Below are 19,501 nucleotides of genomic sequence, written 5' to 3' on the forward strand. Positions count from 1 at the left end.
GGGAAGTGGGGGTGGTGTATTTGTCACAGTAGACAAGAAACTCAAGTACACCGAGATAGAAAAGCTGCATGTGAGATTGTTTGCGAATAATCAGTGTCAGGGGTGGGCATAAAGTAATTGGATCCTTCTATCACTCATCAGTCTCATTTCCTGATTTAATTGAAATTTTTGGAGAAAACCTCATTTCACTTGTACATAGGTTCCATAATCGTGCTGAAATCATCGGTGGAGACTTTAATCATTCAACATTTGGGAAAATTACAGTTTTGTTAGTGGTGGGCTTGATAAGACATTTTGTGAAACTTCACTAAATGCCTTCTCTGAAAATTACCTAGAACAGATAGTTAGGAACCCCACTCATGATGGAAATATATTGGGTTTAATGGCAACAAACTGACCGGACATCTTTGAAAATGTCCACATCGAAACTGGTATCAGTGGTCATGATGCAGTAGAGGCAACAATGATTATGAGACTACATGTGACAACTAAACGAAGCAGAAAGATATATATGATCAGTAAACAATATAAAAAATCAGTAATGCCATATCTCAATGAGGAACTTTCAGCACAGATCAGAAGCATGTAGAGGCTCTCGCGTCCGTCGGTCGTCGTAATTTAATGTATATATTATTATTGTTATTATTATTTTTTGATTGTTGCCGACTTACGTGGTGGGCCTTAATAAAAATGATATTTAAGTTGAACAATGTAATAAACTTTTCATATAAATTTTCTCGGCTAGTCAGTTGACGTTAAAGCAAAAGATCTTTAGTTATTAATTACAATTGCGGCCCACACACACGCGCGAGAGTATTTTCTTACCTCCGTTAACCATTGTATTGTAGTCAGAGTCCTGGCTCTGGGTCTCGGCTATGCTACTGAAAATAAGAATCTTAAAGCTAAGTATTTCTGCAACTTCGTGCGGCTGTGGAGAAAAATTAATATTATGCTAATAGCGGGCGAGTTTTCCGCTTCCGCTAATTTTTCATAAGTTAATATCGCCACGTAATGGCGTCGTTGGCTGCATCGGCCGTTGCGATTGTTGAGCTGTAAATTACTTGAATGCAGGTTAATTCAAGGAAGGCGGACATGAAATCGGGATCACCTCTTACAAATTAAAAGTGCACAATAATATTAAATAGTTATATTATATGTTTAACTCATACAAATATGCTTACATTTGTCAGCACACGCAAGATGTCCCTCTAGACACATTCAAGACAAAAGAGGAAGTGAAGTCGACTAAAAAATTAACAAAAGAGCGTATCTTGTCGTCTCTTTAGATCATTCTGTCATAAATTATTTCTTTGCAATCTAAACCTACACAGAGAAATTATTGTTTTACGGCTACATGATAAAAAAAATCTCTTACAAATTATGAATGTCTTCTTTATAAATATTGTCTTTTCGTAATATGGCACTGGGGACGCTATAAGGCTAAAGGAACAGATAGCTGCATAATAGGTGTAAAACAGTGTAGGGCTATAAATAATGAGATGCTGAATGAAACGTAATTGGCTGTCAAGAGAGCAATGCATGATGTGATGCCTTCAGTGACTACTGTAGCAGAATATTGTCAAGTGATCGTTCACAGAACCAAAAGAAATTCTGGCTGTATGTAAAGGCTGTTAATGGCATCAAAGTTAGTGCCCAGTCCATAACAAATGAGACAGGAAATGAAGTTGAGGATAGCAAAGTAAAATCTGAACTGCGTAACTCCATTTTCAGATGTTCCAATTGCACCAGTTTAATTCTCATGCCACTAAAAAGATAAATGCAGTAAGGGTTAGTGTTGAGAAACAGCTGAAATAATTGAAACTGAACAAAGCTCCATGCCCTGACGGAATCCCTGTCAGATTCCATCCTGAATTTGTGGCCAAGTGAGCCGTTCTTCTAACTGTAGTGCATCAGAGATCCCTGGACAAAAAATTGTGTCCAGTTCTTGGAAAAAGGCAGTGGTCACATCTGTCTACAAGAAGGGTAGTAGAAGTGATCCATAAAATTACAGGCCCATACCATTAATGTCGATATGCAGCAGGATTTTGGATATTGTGTTCAAACATTATGAATTATCTCGAAGAAAATGGTCTGTTGACACACAGTCAACGTGGGTCCAGAAAACATCATTCCTACAAAACACAACTAGCTCTTTTTTCACATGAAGTGTTGAGTGTTATTGACAAGGGATTTCAGATTGATTCCGTATTTCTGGATGGCTTTTGACACTGTACCACACAAGCGGCTCATAGTGGAATTACGTGCTTAAGGAATATCTTCTCAGTTATGTGAGTGGATTTGTGATTTCCTGTCAGGCGTCACAGTTTGTAGTAATTGATGGGAAGTCATCGAGAAAAACAGAAGTGATTTCTGGCATTTCCCAAGGTAGTGTTATAGGTCCTTTGCTGTTCCTTATCTATATAAATGATTTGGGAGACAATTTGAGCAGCTGTCTTTGGTTGTTTGCAGATGGCGCTGTCGTTTATCGACTAATAAAGTCATCAGAAGATCAAAACAAACTGAAAAATATTTAGAAAAGATATCTGAATGGTGTGAAAAGTGGCAGTTGACCCTAAATAACGAAAAGTGTGAGTGCTAAAAGGAACTCGTTAAACTTCAGTTAGACGATTAATCAGTCTAATCTAAAAGCCGTAAATTTAACCAAATGCCCAGGTATTACAATTACAAAAAACTTAAATTGGAAGGAACACACAGAAAATGTTGTGGGGAAAGCTAACCAAAGACTGTGTTTTATTGACAGGACACTTAGAAAATGCAACAGACCTACTAAGGAGACTGCCTACACTATGCTTGTCAGTCCTCTTTTAGAATACTGCAGTGTGGTGTGGGATCCTTACCAGATAGGACTGACGGAGTACATCGAAAAAGTTCAAAGAAAGGCAGCATGTTATGTATTATCGCGAAATATGGAGGAGACTGTCACAGAAATGCTACAGGATTTGGACTGGAAATCATTAAAAGAAAGGCGTTTTTCGTTGCGACGGAATCTTCCCACGAAATTCCAATCACCAATTTTCTCCTCCAAGTGCGAAAATATTTTGTTGACACTGACCTACATAGGGAGGAACGATCACCATGATAAATAAGGGAAATCAGAGCTCGTATGGAAAGATATAGGTTTTCATTCTTTCCGCACGCTATAAGAGATTGGAATAATAGAGAATCGTGAAGGTGGTTCGATGAACCCTCTGCTAGGCATTTAAATGTGATTTGCAGAGTATCCATGTAGATGTAAATGACTATAATATCAGTGAGTCACCATTGGAATCAGCCGGCTCAAAAATACTTGGGTGTAACTGTTTGCAGGGATATGAAATAGAACAATCGTATAGGCTCCGTTGTGCGTAAAGCAGGTGCTAGACCTCAGTTTATTGGTAGAATACTGGAGAAGTGCATTTGCAAAGGAGATTTCTTACAAGTCACTCGTGTGAGCTGTTCTAGGATATTGCTCGAGTGTGTGGGACCCATATCAGATAGGACTAAAGGGGGATATTGAACGTATACAGAGAAGGGCAGCATGAGTGGTCACAGGTTTGTTTAATCTGTGGGAGAGTGTCACAGAGATTCTGAAGTGGGCAGACTCTTGAAGACAGATGGAAACTATCCTGAGAAAGTCTATGAACAAAGTTTCAAGAACCAGCTTTAAATGATTACTCCAGGGATATGCTACAAGCCCCTAAGTATTGCTCACTTAAGGATCGTAAGGATAAGATTAGAATAATTACTGTATGCACAGAGTCATTCAAACAGTCATTATTTCCATGGTCCATATGTGAATGGAACAGGAAGAAAGCATAATAACTGGTACAATGGGGCACACTCTCTGTCATGCACCTCATGGTGGTTTGCAAAGTATAGATGTAAATGTAAACATTAACTCATCTTCCAAATTGTTAAAAGAAGCTCGTACTTGAGAGGGAAAACATTGTAAGATATTCAGTGTTGGACATGTTTCTAGTACCATGAGATGTCATGTTTGTAGTATGCAGAAGTTTTGTTAAAGTCATATCAATAACTTCGTGGTGAGTTAGATTATGATGATCAAGGTTTTAGTACTTCTGAATGTTGATGTTGTGTTTTACAAGTCTATTATAGTCCATCTCAAAAGTCTTTTGGAAAATGTCACTCATCAATTCTCACACTGCTGTATTGTTAAATTAAAGGAGGTTATCTCAAATATATAATAAGCATTACATACTAGATCAATTTCTGTATTTGAAAGATTTTACCGTAAAGTATTAAGATCTCTGTAAAAGGAGCACTGTACAGAAATTCACAATTTGATGTAGTAAATTTTTGTATCCTAAGTAAATGTTGCTACTTTGTTTTGTGAAGATGATGGCCACCTAGTAATGTTTCTCTAAATTTCTGAAGATATGATAAAAAACTTATGATTCTATGGAAAATGAAAGAGGGAATGACAGTGTTACGAAAATGATAGATTGCTAATCACCATATAATGGAGACATTGACCCACAGGCAGGCACAACAGAAAGACTGCTAAACAAGTAAACTTTTGGCCAAAAGCTTACTTGTTTAGCAGTCTTTTTGTTGTGTCTGCTTCATGACTCAACATCTCCACTGTGTGGTGAGCAGCAGTCTATCCTTTTCATAATATTGTCTTTAAACTTATCATTCTTATACTTTCAGATTTGTTAACCATGTTAAGGTAAAGAAGTTAGTTTAGCCAGAGAGTTTTTCAGTATTACTAATTTTCATTGTCATTTGGTGTTCATTCCAAATATCAAAATATAATACTGGTGAATTCAACTTCACAATTAATTATTTACAAACGAACACAGTAAGGAGAGTAGCCTGCTTAAAAAATATTTTTTGTTGCAGACTGAAATCTTTAGTAAGAATGTACCAGAGAATGTTTCCTGAGCTTAAGGTTGATGTTGAGTCTGAATTAGTAAGGTACAAAAAATATGCTGAGCGAATTCGTCCATTTGTTGTTGAATCTGTTTCGTACCTGCATACAGCTTTGCGTATGGGGAAAAAGGTTTTAGTAGAAGGTGCAAATGCAGCAATGCTGGACATTGATTTTGGTAAGTCATTTCTGCATTATCTTTGTCTTGTAACAAAACTAACAGGGCACATTTTTTAGTTTATGTATGAAATAAACTGTGTACTTCTTAATGAGGCAGTATACATTTGTTTTAATTTTTATGAAATATGTTCCAATCTTACATTTATTTAATCATATTTAAGGCTTTGACAATCCTGTTTCATACGTGTAATTTGAAGAATTGAGGCATATCCAACTTAAAAGGAATAGTCCAATCTGACTTCCTGAAGCCGGCTGCTGTGGTCGAGTGGTTCTAGGCGCTTCAGTCCGGAACCACGCGGTTGCTAAGGTCGCAGGTTCAAATCCTGCCTTGGGCATTGATGTGTGTGATGTCCTTAGGTTAGTTAGGTTTAAGTAGTTCTAAGTCTAGGGGACTGATGACCCCAGATGTTAAGTCCCATAGTGCTTAGAGCCATTTGAACTTGCCATTCTATATTCACGAAGATGCAAAGCTGGTACTTTTGCCGGTGATACAAGTATAGCTATCACACCCAGCAGACAAGAATTAACTGGTGAAATTGTAAAGGATGTTTTTCAGAAAATCATTAAGTGGTTCTCTGCAAATGGGCTGTCATTAAACTTCGACAAAACGCAGTACATACAGTTCCACACAGTAAATGGAATGACACCATTAATAAATGTAGACTCTGATCAGAAATCGGTAGCTAAGGTAGAATATTCAAAATTTCTAGGTGTATGCATTGGGGGGTTGAACTGGGAAAAACACATGGAAGATCTGCTGAAACGTTTGCAAATTTTGATGATTTACATCTCAGTAAATTAGCTTACCACGCCTGTTTTCATTCTCTGCTTTCGTATGGCATCATATTCTGGGGTAGCTCATCATTGAGTAAAAGTGTGTTCATTGCACAAAAATGTGTAATCAGAATAATTGCTGGAGCTCATCAAAATCATCCTGCAGACACTTACTTAAAGAGCTAGAGATCTTCACTGTAGCCTCACAAAAAAAAAAAAAAAAAAAAAAAAAAAATATATATATATATATATATATATATATATATATATATATATATTTTTTTCACTTATGAAATTTGTTATTAACAATCCGAACGAATTCAAAAGTAATAGCAGTGTACATATTTCAATGTCTTCTTAGGTGAAAAATTACTTTCATAAATAAAAAGTAATTCTCAGAAAAATCGGGCGAACATATTGTGTGTTTACGATAAGTTGAGCTTCAGCACAGGGAAAGCAGGAAATGGAGGAGGAGGTCACTTCGTTAAATATTGGTGCAAGAGGGGAAATGTTTTGCTATGCTCGTTTTGTATTATCACGTAATAGGGGAGAGAGTGTGGCAGATATGATACGCGAGTTGGGATGGAAGTCATTAAAGCAAAGACGTTTTTCGTTGCGGCGAGATATATTTACGAAATTTCAGTCACCAACTGTCTCTTCCAAATGCGAAAATGTTTTGTTGAGCCCAACCTACATAGGTAGGAATGATCATCAAAATAAAATAAGAGAAATCAGAGCTCGAACAGAAAGGTTTAGGTGTTCGTTTTTCCCGCACGCTGTTTGGGAGTGGAATGGTAGAGATATACTATGATTGTGGTTCGATGAACCCTCTGCCAAGCACTTAAATGTGAATTGCAGAGTAATCATGTAGATGTAGATGTATGCTGTATTAATTTTGGTTCAGATGGTGTTAGGATTTCCATTCGTTTCTCGTAAGTTACTTTATTGTTATACAAACTTGAAATGCATCTCTAAAGTGTATACCTTTGGTGGTCCACTATAAGTGGCATGTGGAAATAACAATGTATGAGAAAGCGTATTGTAAACACATCTGCGTTCAAACATGGTGCTTATTTGTGGTAATGAGTAAGAAAATAAATTAAATTAAGCCTGTTATAACACAATTATTCAGTGATTTGTTAAGGTTTGTGGTGTCAGTAAACAGAACAAAAATGACATAACGTCTTCAGATTTCTACCTACAAGAGGGGAGGTGGGGGGAGGTGAAGCTGTTAAGAACAACCTTAAAAGCTCTACCAACTTGAACTGTACATACATGTACCACTCAAGAGAATGAACCGAAACTCAGCATGGCATTGAAAAGGTAATAAAGGAAACATTTAAAAAATATATTACGTATGTGTGCCATACATTCTGTATAGTGATGACCTGCAATTTTGGTCACTTTAACATCAGTGAAACTAATTTTTTGTTCATTATAAAGTGGCAAGTCAGTGCCAGTTTGTCTTCACTTGTGTTGCTTGTCCACATGTCCATTGCAACACTCAATCAGTTACATTTTGTAATGACTTCTTCTAATAATTTATTTTTTATCTCATATATTTGGATCAGCGTCTATGGCATGAACAGATTTTGTAAAACCTTGATGGCCGAAGTTCTGTATGGCAGCATTTCGGTAGCGATCATTTGTGCATAAAGAGAATAAAGTTCTTTTTTTACTTTTGAAATAGTGTTGTACAACTGACTTGTGTTAAAATTATTTTTTAAAGAGCTTCTCAATTTTTTTATTTTTTTAGTTTTTTTTCACTTGCTCTAGCTCATAATTTGATCCCTCACCTTTCATTTTTATTACTAATCCATGCTTCTCTAGTTTTTTACCATGCTTCCTTTTTAAGTGGCCTTTTAAATTAGTCGTATTCCCTGAATTTTTTTAATTCTGTACTACTGATGGTACTCTTCACAAACTGACTGTTATCTGCCACTTTCTTGAAAAAAGTTCACACAGATAATTGTTTTTTTTGGTATTCATTTTCAAAACAATAAGAAAAAGGAAATGTTTCCATGAACCATGGACCTTGCCGTTGGTGGGGAGGCTTGCGTGCCTCAGCGATACAGATAGCCGTACTGTAGGTGCAACCACAACGGAGGGGTATCTGTTGAGAGGCCAGACAAACGTGTGGTTCCTGAAGAGGGGCAGCAGCCTTTTCAGTAGTTGCAAGGGCAACAGTCTGGATGACTGACTGATCTGGCCTTGTAACAATAACCAAAACGGCCTTGCTGTGCTGGTACTGCGAATGGCTGAAAGCAAGGGGAAACTACAGCCGTAATTTTTCCCGAGGGCATGCAGCTTTACTGTATGATTAAATGATGATGGCGTCCTCTTGGGTAAAATATTCCGGAGGTAAAATAGTCCCCCATTCGGATCTGCAGGTGGGGACTACTCAAGAGGACGTCGTTATCAGGAGAAAGAAAACTGGCGTTCTACGGTTTGGAGTGTGGAATGTCAGATCCCTTAATCGGGCAGGTAGGTTAGAAAATTTAAAAAGGGAAATGGATAGATTAAAGTTAGATATAGTGGGAATTAGTGAAGTTCGGTGGCAGGAGGAACAAGACTTCTGGTCAGGTGACTACAGGGTTATAAACACAAAATCAAATAGGGGTAATGCAGGAGTAGGTTTAATAATGAATAGGTAAATAGGAATGTAGGTAAGCTGCTACAAACTGCATAGTGAACGCATTATTGTGGCCAAGATAGATAAGAAGCCCACACCTTCTACAGTAGTACAAGTTTATATGCCAACTAGCTCTGCAGATGACGAAGAAATTGAAGAAATGTATGATGAAATAAAACAAATTATTCAGATAGTGAAGGGAGACGAATATTTAATAGTCATGGGTGACTGGAATTAGAGTGTAGGAAAAGGGAGAGAAGGAAACGTAGTAGGTGAATATGGATTGGGGCTAAGAAATGAAAGGGGAAGCTGCCTGGTAGAATTTTGCACAGAGCACAACATAATCATAGCTAACACTTGGTTTAAGAACCATGAAAGAAGGTTGTATACATGGAAGAACCCTGGAGATACTAAAAGGTATCAGATAGATTATATAATGGTAAGACAGAGATTTAGGAACCAGGTTTTAAATTGTAAGACATTTCCAGGGGCAGATGTTGACTCTGACCACAATCTATTGGTTAGGACCTGTAGATTAAAACTGAAGAAACTGAAAAAAGGTGGGAATTTAAGGAGATGGGACCTGGATAAACTGAAAGAACCAGAGGTTGTACAGAGTTTCAGGGAGAGCATAAGGGAACAATTGACAGGAATGGTGGAAAGAAATACAGTAGAAGAAGAATGGGTAGCTTTGAGGGATGAAGTAGTGAAGGCAGCAGAGGATCAAGTAGGTAAAAAGACGAGGACTAGCAGAAATCCTTGGGTAACAGAAGAAATATTGAATTTAATTGATGAAAGGAGAAAATATAAAAATGCAGTAAATGAAGCAGGCAAAAAGGAATACAAACGTCTCAAAAATGAGATCGACAGGAAGTGCAAAACGGCTAAGCAGGGATGGCTAGCGGACAAATGTAAGGATGTAGAGGCTTATCTCACTAGGGGTAAGATAGATACTGCCTACAGGAAAATTAAAGAGACCTTTGGAGATAAGAGAACGACTTGTATGAATATCAAGAGCTCATATGGAAACCCAGTTCTAAGCAAAGAAGGGAAAGCAGAAAGATGGAAGGAGTATATAGAGGGTCTATACAAGGGCGATGTACTTGAGGACAATGTTATGGAAATGGAAGAGGATGTAGATGAAGATGAAATGGGAGATAGGAAACTGCGTGAAGAATTTGACAGAGCACTGAAAGACCTGAGTCGAAACAAGGCCCCTGGAGTAGACAACATTCCATTGGAACTACTGACGGCCTTGGGAGAGCCAGTCCTGACAAAACTCTACCATCTGGTGAGCAAGATGTATGAAACAGGCGAAATACCCTCAGACTTCAAGAAGAATATAATTCCGATCCCAAAGAAAGCAGGTGTTGACAGATGTGAAAATTACCGAACAATCAGTTTAATAAGCCACAGCTGCAAAATACTAACACGAATTCTTTACAGACGAATGGAAAAACCAGTAGAAGCCGACCTCGGCGAAGATCAGTTTGGATTCCGTAGAAACACTGGAACACGTGAGGCAATACTGACCTTGCGACTTATCGTAGAAGAAAGATTAAGGAAAGGCAAACCTACGTTTCTAGCATTTGTAGACTTAGAGAAAGCTTTTGACAATGTTGACTGGGATACTCTCTTTCAAACTCTAAAGGTGGCAGGGGTAAAATACAGGGAGCGGCAGGCTATTTACAATTTGTACAGAAACCAGATGGCAGTTATAAGAGTCGAGGGACATGAAAGGGAAGCTGTGGTTGGGAAGGGAGTAAGACAGGGTTGTAGCCTCTCCCCGATGTTATTCAATCTGTATATTGAGCAAGCAGTAAAGGAAACAAAAGAAAAATTCTGAGTAGGTATTAAAACCCGTGGAGACGAATTAAAAACTTTGAGGTTTGCCGATGACATTGTAATTCTGTCAGAGACAGCAAAGGACTTGGAAGAGCAGTTGAATGGAATGGACAGTGTCTTGAAAGGAGGATATAAGATGAACATCAACAAAAGCAAAACGAGGATAATGGAATGTAGTCGAATTAAGTCGGGTGATGCTGAGGGAATTAGATTAGGAAATGAGACACTTAAAGTAGTAAATGAGTTTTGCTATTTGGGGAGCAAAATAACTGATGGTGGTCGAAGTAGAGAGGATATAAAATGTAGGCTGGCAATGGCAAGGAAAGCGTTTCTGAAGAAGAGAGATTTGTTAACATCGAGTGTAGATGTGTCAGGAAGTCATTTCTGAAAGTATTTGTATGGAGTGTAGCCATGTATGGAAGTGAAACATGGACGATAAATAGTTTGGACAAGAAGAGAATAGAAGCTTTCGAAATGTGGTGCTACAGGAGAATGCTGAAGATTAGATGGGTAGACCACATAACTAATGAGGAAGTATTGAATAGGATTGGGGAGAAAAGAAGTTTGTGGCACAACTTGACCAGAAGAAGGGATCGGTTGGTAGGACATGTTCTGAGGCATCAAGGGATCACCAATTTAGTATTGGAGGGCAGCGTGGAGGGTAAAAATCATAGAGGGAGACCAAGAGATGAATACACTAAGCAGATTCAGAAGGATGTAGGTTGCAGTAGGTACTGGGAGATGAAGAGGCCTGCACAGGATAGAGTAGCATGGAGAGCTGCATCAAACCAGTCTCAGGACTGAAGACCACAACAACAACAACAAACAAAAATCTCTATTTATGCACTTCTCACATAAACAAAGTAATCTTCAAAGTGCGGGATTTCCTTTGCCAACAGACTTTCGGCACCACACAAGAAGTCCTGATCGTTTCATGTCAGCACCATTCGGAGCACTTCGTGGCGACTGTGCTCTTTATCTCACTGCTGCCAACAGCAATTCAACAGTTGTGGCTTTATAGTTGTGTGACAAAGAATAATCATGTTGTTGTGTGATGTTTAAATACTGAAATGAGTGAAGAAGCCTTTGTTGGCACACTGAGGTCACTTCCTTTGATATCTTAAAGAACTAGAACTTTCGGGGCAGCATTCTTCCTCATGACACTTGAAAAATTATTAATCAGGTCACAGGATGCTGTAAACTTGAAAACACAAAAATGAAAATGGTGAGTTACTTCACTCACTTCACAAGTTTCAAACAAGGGGTTTCATTATTATTGGGCAAGAGCTTAAGAAATATGTACAGGATTACTAGTTTTTACAGAAACATTCCAAGACGTTCACTGTCGACTCTGGCAAGAAGAGATCAGTTTTATCTCACATCCATTGAAACATTCACGTTTTGCCTGAATTACTTATGAATATGCATTGCAACACTGTGAAAGCAGATAGCATATAAGTATAGTTGTTTATTTTAGTGTTTATGTCCAGCCACCATACAAATACAAACTTTGACATTCGATACATTGTGCTTTTACTGTATTAAGTTTTGCGGGAACTAGTGCGTCCTTGAAGGAGCAAGATCTGCAAATTGAACACAACACAGGTAACCAACATAAGGACAATATTTGTGCTTCTACAAAGGCAGAAGTGATGCGGGGGTTAGGATTGTGTTGATGTTTTGTGTTTTCAAATATCCTTACACATTAACATGTAAGATTAAAATCACTTCTAAGTTTACTATGAGGACTCAGAAACATAAGAGGATAACAGCAGTGTGTTTAATAACAATAATAATCATATTTGTTTTAAAATGCCTTGTGCAGTACAATCACAAACACTTGACAAATCTTTAAGATGTAATTTTTTTCCTGTACTAACTGCATTGTATTACAGCAACCTTTTTTACATTTCTATTCCTTGCTACAAGTAAGAATGCTCACACATTTAAAGATGATAATCTGCATAATGTGCATTCATGAATCCATTTGATTCATGTGTGTAATTTTCACCATAAGCATGTGGTCAGTACAACAGGCTTACTACCATGAGTTATCGCTGGAAGACAAACAAGGAAATTTGCTCTCTTACGACCCCTCCCCCCATATTGACCAATCTATTAACATATGGGCCCCATCATATTTGTTGCTGGTTAACTACCTCTATGTAATGTACTTCCCCTATGCACTCCACATGCCATGGAGGTAATAGAATCAAACAATTTTTTATGTGTCAATCAAAGAAGAATTACATTATAAACAATATGACTATTAGTAGTTAAACCAGACAACTGGTAGTGATGATACTGCCGACATCATTGATTAATCGATTGTTTACTGATGTTTAAGAAACTCTATCTAGATACTTAACATGTGGCCTTTGTTTTTGCCTAAGTTTCTGGGTAGGTCAGTGACAAAATGCCCCTGGTTTTGAAAGTGGGTACTGAAGGCAGATTTAGGGGCAGAAATCCTGAGGTGTTCTTTGAACCTAGTAGAAAATCCCATCAGTTTGTCCAGTGTATCACATGGGGCAATCACGATGAGTAGTGTAATATACCTAGTTGTGTTGCATTTGTGTGTTCCCTGTGCTTGTACTTTGTATTGGCGTTACTGGGAATGAAAAGCTGTTCATTGGTTTTGGAGGATTAGTATCTTCTGACCCTCTTGGAAATAGTGCCAAATTTTATGATGTGTGTTACAAATTCCCCCTCCTCCCTCTCCCCCCCCCTCCCCCCCTTTCCTCCAAATATTGGAACTGATACAATTCTTGGCCAGTAGGTTAGCTTTCTATCTTATCTTTCTGACGATACCCCAAGTGATACTATTGCTGAACTCACTATTGTAACCATTTATATAGGCTATGCTCTGTATAATTTGAAATTTGTTATTGAAATCTTTCCTTGACAACAGGACCTGTGGAGGCTTTATAGTAAAGACCTGAAAGCTGACTTCTTGTACTTCATCAGGTGGTTGGAGGAACTGTGGTTCACTATATCAGTGGTAGTTTCATTTCTGTAAATATAAGATCCAATCTTGGTTCTGCATAAGGTAGTATTAAGATTTAAATAGGCCAACATTCTCTTCTCATTGTGAAATGAGTCCTCTTGTGTAAGCCATTTAACTCATTTATGAACTAACAGCATTCCTCGTGCAACCCACCGAAGGCACTTTCTGGTGCCTCAGAAGAAAGGAATATTGTTACATTGACAGTAATAGTAGTAAAAAATAATCTACCACTGGAAAATCCAGGATAGAATGTAACAATATTGTGAAAGGGATAGTTGCTACTCACCATATAGCGGAGATGCGGAGTTGGAGATAGGCACAACAGAAAGACTGTCGCACAAGAAGCTTTTGCAAGGGCCCCCCCCCCCCTCTCTCTCTCTCTCTCTCTCACTCTCTCTCTCTCTCTCTCTCTCTCTCTCTCTCTCTCTCTCTCTCACTCACACACACACACACACACACACACACACACCAGTCTCTGTCAGCTGAAGCCATACACTTACAAAAAAAATAAGTAATAAAAATTAATTTTTTGTCTTGGGCCCTGAAGTTGCAGTTTTTTCCTTCTAAGCACTGTTAGTCTGCAATCTGTTTGCTGCATGTGTATTGTGGTGCAAAAAGGATGATTTGTTGGATGTGTTGCATGTCCCATTTCACATAATAAGTCTGCCTATTCTTTGTCATTGGTTAATAGTCTGAGGGATCTGGAAGATCCAACTACTACTTTAGCATACGATTTATCTAATTCATATATGCATCCTAATATGTAATGCTTTCGAATGCCGTTAGTTGTCAGATTACTTAGGTTTGTGCATACGGAGCTGAAAAGTTAACAGCCTTTTGGGGCTAGTGCTCAGTTTGGACGGAGAAAGAGGAATGGAGACCTTTCTCTCATTCAGTCATGGCTTCTTTTATGCTTACGTGAGGTCTTGCTTGATACTGTGTTGAATTATGAATTACTTCCAAAAAAATGAAATAGTTACTACTCATAGCCTCTCTCTCTCTCTCTCTCTCTCTCTCTCTCTCTCTCTCTCTCTCTCTCTCTGTCTCTATCTCCCTCTACCCCCCCCCCTCCCGCCCCCCTCTCACCCTCCCCTCTCCCTCCCCACCACTAAATGTTAAATTTTTGACATCCTTAAACTTATGATGAAATAATGGCACAAATAGAGCTCTAAAGTAGTTTGGAGAATAATAGCAAAATATGTACAAAATAGGGCTTCCTTAGGATATAGACATTATTGTTTTCTCAAACTTTTTGTTTGTTGAATTATTCAGGGACCTACCCGTATGTGACATCATCAAACTGCAGCATAGGTGGTGTGTGTACTGGACTAGGTCTTCCACCTTGTAATATTGGAGATGTAATTGGAGTGGTTAAAGCTTACACAACAAGAGTTGGAGATGGACCCTTTCCAACAGAGCTATTAGATGTAAGTAGAAATTTTAGTTTAGCTTTTTTCATGTAATATATTGTAAAGAAAGTATTAATGGTCATTTCACATCAGTGGCCTTCTTTAAAAGATAGTAGTAGCATTATGCCATGATTTGGATATATTCAAATAAGGTTTAGTATGTATCTGTTTACTAGCACTGAAAAATGAATCTTACTATAATTACACTAAAGTGCTATATATTAACAATGTGATTGTCTCCCTGTAGTGATAACATGAGGCCAGTAATTAGCAGAAGACTCATGTCAGAATTGTCCTGAGTTAAATCCATGTTACACCACCTAATTTTGTGATTACTGATGCCCTTTCAGAACCATAGTGAAAAAAGTTTCTTAAGTATAATTTTATAGATCTCTCATATACCAACAAGCATGTGGGAGCACATTTTGAGTGATTTTCTGTAATCTACTTTGGCCGTGCCATAACCCTTCAAATTCTTGTTCACTCACTTTTTTATGCTCATAACTGTTAAGTAGATTAGAGATTTGTGATCAAGCAATAGGTGGCAGCTTGTTATAGGTTCAGCTGGAAATGAAATTAGTGTTTCCATCAGCAAATAAATCACTCCAAAGTCTGTAAAAATTGAATTAATTTAAACAGTTCACATACTTAATACATTCCTCATCCAGTTTAAGAATTTCAACTTAAATTAATTCGTTCCAAATTGCAGTGTCCTTGTCAGAAATTTACTGTCCCCGTAATAACACAACTTGTGACCTTCCATTTACTTTATTATTTTTGCTCATATGAAAGCCCACAAAGTCATACACTGGTGGACCCACCAGAATGACAAGGAAAAGTGTAGACTATAGTAAATGAAAACTGTATAACATTTTTTCAAGTCAGTCATCGGTCCTTCATAATAAAACAAGTTTTCCTTCATAGCTTACAGATGCAGTCCATGTTTACATTTGCAAAACAGTCCAACATCATCTGTTGTGTAACTGCAAAGGCCATAGGCCATAAAATACTTTATTGCAGTACTTCCCTTCTCATGATTGAATGTTTCTTTGCACATCATCTACTCTGTATTTTACACTCACAGAGTTAAATTGTGCTCAGTTCCAGAGGTACAAATGATTTCTACAGTCAACAGGGAAAACACATCATTTTTGAGAAATGGGCTGCCTTTGAATTTGGAGGGTTTTGGGCGGTAATAAGTCTTTCTTGCTCTGCTCTGTTCTAGGCCTCTAAACATCTAGGTAACCTAGGCACTGCTACTTAAACTGTGAGTAAGATAGTGTTTTATTTTCTTTAAAAAATCAGATTTTGATCAACTTCAATATCACTGGGCGTGTGCCCTGTTCTGATCGATGGGAACTCTATCAGATATACCCTTCCTTGTGTGTTCTGTAGCACAGTTGATAGCTATCGAAACAAAACTAATGCCACAAGCATTATCGGATGGCTACCAAAGATCTTGGAAGTTGTAAGGATCATAGAAGATTTGGATCGAAAACATGATGTGTTTGTTACTGTTCAGGAAAAATTTTCTACTGTCTAAATGGCAGCTACTTCTTTGTGATCTTCGTAGTGAACATTTACAAGGTACGTGACACACATTTGCAGTATGCAGGCTGAACATCTGTTAAATATGAGGTTGCCTCTGTCTCGGCAGACCACACCATGCACCATCAGCTCTGGCAGGCTAACTCCCAACAGTGAACCCTGGCCTAGGATGTTGTACAAATTGTAGTCTTTCTCCAATATGCTAGTCATTTGTGTCCAGACAAAACCTAAATTCATCATTGAACTATATTCTTTGTCAGTTCACAAGCAGCTGCCCTAATTGCTCACATGCTCACAACATTACTCCCAGCAAACGTACTTCATATGGCATGTTAATTGGGAGCATTGTGATTTAAGGGCACGTGAAGAGATTGTAGGCCATATGATATTAGAGCACTGTTCTGACTGACAGAGTGTACATGGTGTGTCTTAATGGCAGGCAACGTGGGATAGGATCAAGAAATGTTTGGCAGACGAGATGGTCTGTCAGCCCGTAGACAATTGCTACAACCTTACTGAAATTTCTGTACCTTACCAGTTTTTAAATTGCCCAAGAATGCTACTGATACATCCAAAGAAATTTCCACTTGTGAGATAAGACACAAAATGAGTGACACTGATGCTAGCTTTTTGCCTCAAAAAGTTAATTTGTTCAGCAAGATATTGATTGTTTAAAGCAGAGGTTCTTAAAATGTATTATGCCCCCACCAGGGAAAATGTTAAGTGCCTCATGGTGTGGAGGTGAAGGGGGAGGAGGGTAAATCAGCATGAGGTGTTCATATAAATCAGGTTTAAAACTCTGTTCATTCATAAATATACATAAGTACTGTACTTCCAAAAAAATTTTTGAGTGGAATAAACATCGGTTCCAGCCAGTGATATGAAGAAAGGACCTGGTTTAAAGAACATAAGCAGATTAAGTAATTACACTACTGGCCATTAAAATTGCTACACCAAGAAGAAATGCAGATGATAAACAGGTATTCATTGGACAAATATATTATACTAGAACTGACATGTGATTACATTTTCACGCAATTTGGGTGCGTAGATCCTGAGAAATCAGTACCCAGAACAACCACCTCTGGCCGTAATAATGGCCTTGATACGCCTGGGCATTGAGTCAAACAGAGCTTGGATGGCATGTACAGGTACAGCTGCCCATGCAGCTTCAACACGATACCGCAGTTCATCAAGAGTAGTGACTGGCATATTGTGACGAGCCAGTTGCTCGGCCATCATTGACAAGACGTTTTCAATTGGTGAGAGATCTGGAGAATGTGCTGGCCAGGGCAGCAGTCGAACATTGTTGTGAAAATAGCGAATTCTACATACAAATTGCCCAGAAATTATATTCGACATAATGTGGTACCCTATGAAATCACCCAGAAAGAGCTGAACTCTTTAAGTTCGCATTGCCTGCAGCTTTAGGGTTAACTGACAATTAAGTTGGCTTTCTAATTAGTATGCTTGCTGTGGTTATATCTGGTACTATGATAGATGACAAGCAATTTAGGACCTGAATGTAGAAGAGTGAGTCGTATATTTTACTGAAATAGAGCTGATTATCCAATGTAAAGTCGCAGATTGGTATGCTCTAGTCAGATGTTTGTGATTACGATTTAGGTGGTGATGAGAAAATGGGAGTAGCTGATGGATGAGACAGTGGCTGAACTTTCACAATCATTGTTCCAATGTACTTTGTGCCAAATAGAAAATAATGCTGTCGAATTAAAAAAAAATCTATTGTTATATGTCCAAACAAAAATTAGATGTACTTTTTTCTTCCTTTCCATTCTTTATGTATTCTTTGAGTTTAAGGATTAAAAAAGTAGTTCTGTAATATAGTTTATTAGAATATTTATTTCATTCATAAATTGTTTTTCTGTGTGCCTTTTTTCAGTATTTGTTCTCCATTTTCCATGCAGAAAATAACTGTTTTCCTGTTTTTTTTTTTTTTTTTTTTTTTTTTTTTTTTTTTTTTTTTTTTTTTTTTTTTAACTTAATTGTGATCAAGAGTTCTTTCCACTCATTTCCAAGCAATTTAAGCCTCTTACAAAACAAAAACTTAATGTCCTGTAATAAAAACCAAAAAAATTTATACAGAAGGCATAGTTATAGAATTAGGCATTCCTCTCTCTCTCTCTCTCTCTCTCTCTCTCTCTCTCTCTGTCTGTGTGTGTGTGTGTGTGTGTGTGTGTGTGTGTGTGTGTGTGTGTGCACGAGATAGAGAGAGGATAGTTTTACACAAATGTATCCAAGACTTTGACCGAAATAGAAGGCAGGCAGCTCTGTCTGAATAGTCCAAATACTTCATGTTACTGCACGGATGTTGAATCAGCAGACTGAAATGATTAGAAAACTTTGCCTCTGGGCAAACTGTTCCTGCTCCATGGCCAGCACCAATTCTGGTACCTCAGAGAACTGGTTTTAATTAATACTTTGTGACATTGTTTGACTTCAGTCCCTGACTAATAAAAGTATGTATATAGAGGATGGCCCGAGGGAAATAGTATATTTACAACTGACTGCCCTGCTAAGATGTAGATGTGCTCATGCCATTGACTACACTTCATTAGATCCACATAGTGTATCATTCATATCATAATGGCCAGCACAGGTGCGTATTGAGACACACAATTCCTTCACTGTCCAACACAGAATGTACCTTGGAAGAGATGGCCATTTCCTTGTTCTAAACAGAAAGACAATGTCCAGATGGATAAAACAATAGCATAAGATGGGCTCTGAAACTAGTATAAAGCATAAGGGACCCGAAATGACTGTTCAGTTGCTGGATAATATCTGACAATCTTGTGAAGCTTTGCAATAAAAGCCACAGTGATCTGTCAGTCAACATTTCAGGTCATCACAAATCTGTAGCATCTCTCTGTGAAGAATTTTGAAACAGGATGTAAAGTTTCATCTTTATAAGCTGCAAGTGGTTAAACAGTTAAGGCTGGGAAATAGAGTAGGAGCAATTTATGCACGATGTTATTAGACAAAATTGGCCAAGATGTTGTGATTCTGATATCTTGTGATGTTTTATGAGGTGAATTTTGATTTGGGTCAGTTTGTCAGTAAACAAAACCAAATTACTTGGATGCAGCTTGACAGCTTGTACATAAAAAGGACTGTTATAGACCAGAGGTTGGCATCTTGGGTGCTGCTTTTTTTAAATAGGCTACAATGGCCAGCCAGTGGTGGTCAATTCTGAG

The 19,501-nt window shown here is 38.0% G+C and overlaps 1 protein-coding gene across 1 annotated transcript in view; it reads left to right on the plus strand.

Annotated features, from left to right (window-relative positions):
- LOC124609813 (adenylosuccinate synthetase) overlaps positions 1–19,501 on the plus strand; it is a 59,911-nt gene that overhangs the window by 26,744 nt on the left and 13,666 nt on the right. The window contains exons 6-7 of the mRNA XM_047140104.1: positions 4,864–5,069; positions 14,599–14,753. Of these exons, the coding sequence (XP_046996060.1) occupies positions 4,864–5,069; positions 14,599–14,753 (361 nt within the window). The remainder of the gene's footprint in view (positions 1–4,863; positions 5,070–14,598; positions 14,754–19,501) is intronic.

Source organism: Schistocerca americana, chromosome 1 (genome assembly GCF_021461395.2).
Source record: "Schistocerca americana isolate TAMUIC-IGC-003095 chromosome 1, iqSchAmer2.1, whole genome shotgun sequence".
NCBI lineage: Eukaryota > Metazoa > Arthropoda > Insecta > Orthoptera > Acrididae > Schistocerca > Schistocerca americana.